The sequence below is a fragment of the Octodon degus genome, unplaced genomic scaffold (genome assembly GCF_000260255.1).
Source record: "Octodon degus isolate 3935 unplaced genomic scaffold, OctDeg1.0 scaffold00033, whole genome shotgun sequence".
In the NCBI taxonomy this organism is placed as follows: Eukaryota; Metazoa; Chordata; class Mammalia; order Rodentia; family Octodontidae; genus Octodon; species Octodon degus.
The window spans coordinates 8,019,832-8,026,892 of record NW_004524609.1 but is presented as its reverse complement, the minus strand read 5'-3'; the positions used below and the strand labels follow the sequence as shown (position 1 = coordinate 8,026,892).

At 40.6% G+C, this 7,061-nt stretch overlaps 1 protein-coding gene across 1 annotated transcript in view; it reads left to right on the top strand.

Moving 5' to 3' along the window:
- Window positions 1-7,061, top strand: part of Abca8 (ATP binding cassette subfamily A member 8) — a 96,542-nt gene that overhangs the window by 75,091 nt on the left and 14,390 nt on the right. The window contains exons 24-30 of the mRNA XM_023713973.1: window positions 241-414; window positions 609-722; window positions 3,230-3,349; window positions 4,089-4,154; window positions 4,779-4,870; window positions 5,987-6,107; window positions 6,954-7,061. Of these exons, the coding sequence (XP_023569741.1) occupies window positions 241-414; window positions 609-722; window positions 3,230-3,349; window positions 4,089-4,154; window positions 4,779-4,870; window positions 5,987-6,107; window positions 6,954-7,061 (795 nt within the window). The remainder of the gene's footprint in view (window positions 1-240; window positions 415-608; window positions 723-3,229; window positions 3,350-4,088; window positions 4,155-4,778; window positions 4,871-5,986; window positions 6,108-6,953) is intronic.

The following is a 7,061-nucleotide window of genomic DNA, read 5'->3' as shown; positions in this document are numbered from 1 at the left end:
TCAGTCCCACCCGCACCCACCACGAGATCACCACCTCATTCTCCACCATGCTCAGGCTTTGCTAGCTATGGGGATTCCCTAACTCACCCTTACCGAGGACTGGACGTTGGCTAGCACTTGTAGCTCGAATCCACAATCATCACAAATAAAGATTCTGTTGAATATTTACTGACTTAATCCACATTTTCTTAAAATTCAAAATGAAAAAACCACTCTCTGTCTCTGCTGTCTCCTGCCCAGAGCAAAGCGCGGTCGCAGCTTCGGATCTCGGGGCTCTTCCCCTCTGCCTACTGGCTCGGGCAGGCGCTGGTGGACGTCCCCCTGTACATGTCCATCTTCCTTTTTATGTACTTCATGGACTATGTTTTAAACTTCCACGAGGCCATGTTTACAGTCATCTTACATGCTCTTCAAGTAAGTGACAATATTCACAAATCGAATGTCCTTGTACCATATCATGAGAAAATCTGAAGATACTTTTTTCATTGATAGTTCATTCTCATAAATTAAATACTATAGAATCCTGAGCCACGACAATGTTTTTGAGCCTGGATATTTCCTTAGGCTGCGTTTGCCTATAACTAAGGTCAAAATTCCCATTTTTTCAGATCCCGTGTGCTGTCGGGTATACCATGTCACTCACCTTCCTGATGTACGTGATTTCATTCATTTTCCGTAAAGGAAGAAAAAATAGTGGCATCTGGTCATTTTGCTTTTATGTTGTGAGTATATTTCTTGGGCTATTACATATTCAATAAGCAACTGTGAGCTAGTATTTTAAATTTTTTCCCTCATTAGAATTACAAGTCAGTGCTGTGGTCAGAAATATTTTCCATTTTCACCTTGTCTTTATCATATTTTTCTGTTTATGTTCTTTAAAAATAACCATGTTTTTCTAGAACTATAAAATGCTGAGCTAGAAGAGGCCTGCAGATCGTCTACATCTTGTTTTATTAAAAAGAAATAAAGCCAAAGGCCTCCAGAGTTTATGCATTTCCAAATTATATTACTAACACAAAAAGCTAAAGTTTACTTCTCCAAATGCTCTTCCGAGAACAAATTCCATAAGGACGCATTTCTTTTTTATAAATTAAAAGGGAAACCTGTAATTTGTGAGTGTGAATTCTAATTTCATCCTGTGATTTCAAGATGCCAAAAGAGTGAATTATTAATTACTGACTGATAGATACAGTTTGTCTCAAATGAAGACTAACAAACTAGAGAAAAACATGAGTTCGTTGCCTCTGAAAGGATAAACAGGCAATAAACAACTACTTATTAAAGCATCATGACAAAGAAGATGACTCACCGTTATTCTCCATTTAGCCTACACAATGAAAAGTAATCACAACGTTCCAGCTTAGAAGCTACCTCACATAAAGAGCTCTGTGAAATCAGAAGGGAGCCAGCTGCGGAAAGAGGCAAAGATTGCCTTTACAAAGTGACACCAGAGCAGTCAGATCTCAACGTACAGAGAAGCATGGTGAGGTGACTAGAATAACGGATGAATAGAGAGATGCAGAAGACAGAGTCCAGGCTCATGCCAAGAACTGGTAGTAAGGTGCTGTGAATAGGGACAGGAAATACACGACAGCTTGGGCAGGTCGTCGTCACAGTGAAAATATTGGCTGACATTCCGGCTGGCTTCTTTTTTCTCTGTATTTTAAGGAAGGATCTACAGGGTGTTCAGGGTCTCACTACTAGATCAGACTAGTATTGATTTGCCTATTTACAGCCTCCCAAGTGCTGAAATTACAGGCACGTGCCACCAGGCCCAGCCTCAATTGCCATCTCAGCATGCCCCAGAGGCGGGGCCGGCATGGCAGGCTTAGGGGTTGAGCCCCCAGCCCCTGTGCCTGCTTGCAGGTGCTTTAATCCGCTGAGCTATTTGGCTGGCCCGCTGGCTGGCTTTAATGCATGTGCTCAAAAATTTATTCTAGGGCTGGAGATATAGTTCAGAGGTCTAAGCACCTGCCTGGCAAGTGCAAGGACCTGGGTTTGATCCCCAGTACTGTATGCCATGCCGGTGCTGCTCTGGGCTGGCCACCGAAGCCTGGCTTGGTGACACACACCTGTAATCTCAGTGCTGGGGAGGCTGGAATAGGAGGGTCAATATAAGTCTGCCTGTATAACAAGACCCCATAGCAAATTAATTAATTAGTTAATAATTTATTCTGCATGCTGAAGACAGCCACAGAACCTATAGTGTTGAAAACAAGTGTTAGAGATGAGCTTTTGGGAAGCTCATCCAACAGCTTTTTTAAAATGGTGGTTTATATCCCCCTTTTTATTTTGTTTTGTCAGAGATGGGTGGTCCATTTTGTAGTGAAATGATACATATACATATAATGATACATATACAGCTACTTTTTCTTAATTCAATGAGAAGAAAGGTTTGTATTAATAAGATAAGATATCATGTCTGCATCTTGTCCTCTGAATAGCTACTATGAAGACAATATGCAATGTATTAATTATTGTAGGTATCCTATTAACCTGTTTTGAAACTGTTCCATTGCTATTTTATCTTTTTTCTCATTAAAATGAATAAAAAATTTAATTTTTTAATGGTGATTTATAAAACAAAGAAATTAAAAGTTCAAAAACTTATAGGAAATTACTACAAGACTTTAGAAGACAGTCTGAGGGCTTTCAATGGGCCCATAACTTTCTCCTGTCCATGAATTTTTGCATTTTAGTATTTCTGTTTAAGTCACTCTAAGTTGCCAAGTGCGTATTGTTCTCCATTGACATAATGAGCCAAAATCTCATTTAATTGTCGGTTGGTTTTTTCTCTTTAGTTCAATTTCAATTTTTCCTTCATTATTGCTCATTCTGAATGATGCTACCAGGAAAGAAAACCTACCAAATTTGTTTTCCCTTTCTATGATTAAAAGTTTACAAATCAGATTCTAGGTTTATCCAGTGATGTCTCATGTGTGATGCTTTAGACCAAAAATAATTTTTTACTAAGTCTCTAAGAGAAAGTAGTTAGACATGCATTGACCTCAGTTTGGATATGAGGCTGGAATCAAAATTTAGAATATGGGCCAGGGAGATGGCTCAGTAGAATAAGTGCTTGCCTGGCAAATGCAAAGGCCTGAGTACAATTCCCGGTTCAAAAAAAAAAAAAAAAATTAGAATATATGCATCTTCAAAAGGAGCCATTCAAGTGGGAACCTAGGGTGAAATTCAGAGCAATTAACACAGAGATTTGTGTTTCCTTTAGGTCACCACATTCTCTGTGATTTTATTCTATCTGTTGGATTTCTTTGGACAAACTACACCATACGGCATCATTTTTTTAGTACCACAAGCCACACTGGTTGTCGCTTTGTTATCTATTTCTGTAAGTAATGCCACTGTCTGTTTCGTTGTCCTGGAATCATAACCAATTGTGAAAGCTTTGCCCCGTGTCAGGACCTCAGTATGCTGAACATGCATGAAATTTGAAACCTTCCACCATGGGAATGCCAGCTGGAATCTTCCAGAAGGGCCACTGTGCTTCAGCTGGCCTCTGATAGAAAATGTGCCCTGGTTCACATCTGGAGAGAAAGAGAGCTAGGAGGTGGGAAACGCAGCAGCCTTCACCACCGCCCTGCAGCTTGTACATGCCTAGGCATGCCTCTCTTTATAAGGCACAAAAATCATGCCCTTAGTCTTTAAGATTCAGGGAATTAGAGACGCCTGATATGAGCAAAGTACTTTTAGTCTGCATAGATTTCAGCTATACTTCTACAAGAGGAGAGAAAGGACATTACAGGAAGACAAGTATCTGTGGGCCAGGGAAAGATCCAGAAGGGACACTGAGCAAGAAGGGACACAGCAAAGCATGGGAAGCTGATCCCCCAGGTTCTCTCATGGGGTGTCAAAGATGGAGAAATCCTTCTGCTTCACATAAAGACTCCCAGCTTCTGGGCAGAAGGAAGCCAGCCCTAGGCTCTGCATTTGGAAAGCTCACATCCTTGAAACTCACAGCAGAAATCTGGGGAAATGTCAGCGCCGATGTATGGGTCGTTTCCTAGCTATGTGGATTGAATTCATGAAACAAAAGGCTTTCCCATTCACTACCTTCCTTCCCTCTGCAGTTCGGCAGATTGTCTATTTCTGGCGAAGGACCAGAGAACAGAGAGCAGTTTCTGGTGTTGCTAGTTGTAAGTCTGCATTTTTCTTTAAAACTCATAGAGGTTTTGTTTTCTTCTATCTTGTTTTTACTATACTCAACGATTTTAATACATACACACCCTGGCAGGCATTGCATGAAGGTAAGATACAGATATCTATAGTTAATGGACTTACAATGTTTTTAAAATCTGGGATAATCATTTTTATAAAGATCAATGATGGGGGCCTGGCCATAGCTCAGTTCTTTGTCCGCATCTTGTACAGCAATTAACCACTAAGAAGAATATATGCAGTGTATTATTTGTTGAAACTGTACTTCCGATTTGATTTGAAACTGTCTCATTGCTATCTGTTTATCAATAAAACTTTGAAAAAAAAAGAAAAAAGGAAAAAAAAAAAGATCAATGACCAAGCAATTTTAGAAACACATTAGGAGAGGAAACGATGTAAATTAATCACATCACATAATCATAGTTGTTTCCAGTGTTTCTGTAAACAAGATTGAAAATGAATTGCATCAAATAGGATAGTCGAGCTTTGCAATGATTTCACTGAATATATTTTTGTAAAATCCCCTTACTCGTAGTTATTCTCTGCTACTACACAATTATCTTTTGGTTTTTCTAATTATGTTTCTCTCTCTTTATTCCTAGCCTTACCTTCACTGTATCATTTTTCTTTTTCTTCTTCGATGTCTAGAATGGAAGTTTGGAAAGAAACCAATGAGAAAGGATCCACTGTTTAGGTTGGAAGAAGTCAAATTGCATTCTTTTATTTAATTGGGCAAGAGTTGAAAATCTTTCATTTATGCATGAACCAATCCATTAATAAAAATGTGTCATGTTCTAGAACAGGTTGGGGTAAGAACAATGTTCTAATATGAGTAAAAGATGCAAATACCTAAGCCAAGAGAAATTATAATCCGGCAGAGGGAACAGATCTGAAATCTTGACTAGAGAGGCCTTTGTCTGACATTGTATGCAGAGAAGCTCTGAGGAAAGTTGAAAATTGAGTTGAGTGAGGAATCGCTGAAGGAATGCAGCACACCTAGGAAGAAGGACTGGAACAATGAATAGATCAGCAGGAGTGACGCTGTTCCTGGTCTGTGGCAGTGGGAAGCCCGCTCAGCAGGCCATAGGCTGCTTCGGTCAGAGATGGGGTCAGAGATGGGGGGGTAATTCTACCAGCCTAGAATTATCTCAAGCTTTCCAGGATGCAGCCACTATGATGGTTTGTTCTTTACGTTCACAATACCTCATCAATGCCATCTCGCATTATTGTGTATAGCGGAAGGGGAGGCTGCCCAAAGGAAGCAGACCTTTCTTGGATCTGCATGAAGTCCAGGAAACAGCCTGGACAGAGATGTTTCGAGGTATGATGGACCAGATTTATGGCAGGGAGAAACAGTAAATCTGACAGAGATTCAAGAAAAATGGGATGAATGATTGACCAGAAATTAACTTGCATTATCTGTATAACTCCTGACGTTATAGACTTTGTCTCATTTTTCCTATAAGAGCATCATACTACCAACCTATTGGTGTCAAAGCTAAGATTTCCAGGGGGAAAAGCAAATACTGCCATGAGCTATGATATAAGAAAACGTTAGTCAGAGCACAGGTTCCAATTGATTGCTGACATTGCAGAGGAATGGAAGACACAAGGGAAGTAACGCGCAGCGCTAAACAGCGGTGTTGTTGGCAGCAACAAGGAAGGCGCAGAGGGCGAAGCGCTCCCCGCACTGCAGGGAGATTATGAGGATTTATTAACGGTGCAACGCGCTCATGCCTAAAATGTAAAGAAGACAATGTTTATGCAAGTAGGAAAGCCAAAACTAAATTCTTCACGGTTTTGTCTCTAGAATCTCTCCTCGAAAAAATGCTATGTGTCAAAATCCAGAAGAGCCGGAAGGGGAAGATGAGGATGTTCAAATAGAAAGGATGAAAACAGCCGATGCCTTGAATTCCACCAATTTTGAGGAGGTAAACCATACGAAGTGGTTATTTCATCAAATAATGCAAATGTTTTTCAGTGAGTTGGGTCAGCTTACCAGACTGATTCCATAATGAATTTGAGTTGTTTTCATCCTTCCAGATGAGAATTACTACCATTTTTACCATTTTTAATATTATTTAATACCATTAACCATTTTTAACATCTAAATGGGCAGGTTACAGGTCAAATTAACATTCCTTGTATTTCTTAGAACAAAAACACAAAGTGCAATTGCAATTACAAAATCCAGGGAAGACTTCCAGACACTGAATAATGCAGCACATGTCGCAGTACAAAATTCAGAGTCAACTCCAGGCCACCACCTGGACTTTGATGATATGTCAGTGCTCTCCCATGGGTCTGGGGGAACGCCTTTGTAGGAGGCAAGATGTCAGAGCCTTCCCTCCAAATATAAGCATAGGACAGAAGAATGGCCAGTGAGCGTACCTCCTGGTAGTGGGATTCTCTTGATACAAGGCTTGGCAGCAGAAGGCCAGAGCAATGGGAAGAAAGAGCTTATGTAAAAGTTAATGGTGAAGAGGGCCAGCCAGATAGCTCAGCAGACTAAAGCACTTGCTTAGGCAGGTGGAGAGCTGTGCTGGCCCCGCCCCTGGGGCACACTGAGATGGTGACTGAGACTGGGCGTGGTGTTACGTACCTGTAATCCCAGTACTGGGGAAGCTGAAAACAGGAGGATACCTACACATCTGAGCTGCATAGAGGGACCTTGTACCAAATACATCATCCTCATCCTCATCTTCATCCTTATCATCATCATTTAAAAACTTAATGAGGAGAATTACAGTCTGATACAACTTACTTATCATTCACAGAAGCCCATCATTGTTGCCAGCTGTCTACGCAAGGAGTACATGGGGAAGAGGAAGAACTGTTTTTCCAAGAGGAAGAAGAAAATAGCCACAAGAAATGTCTCCTTCTGC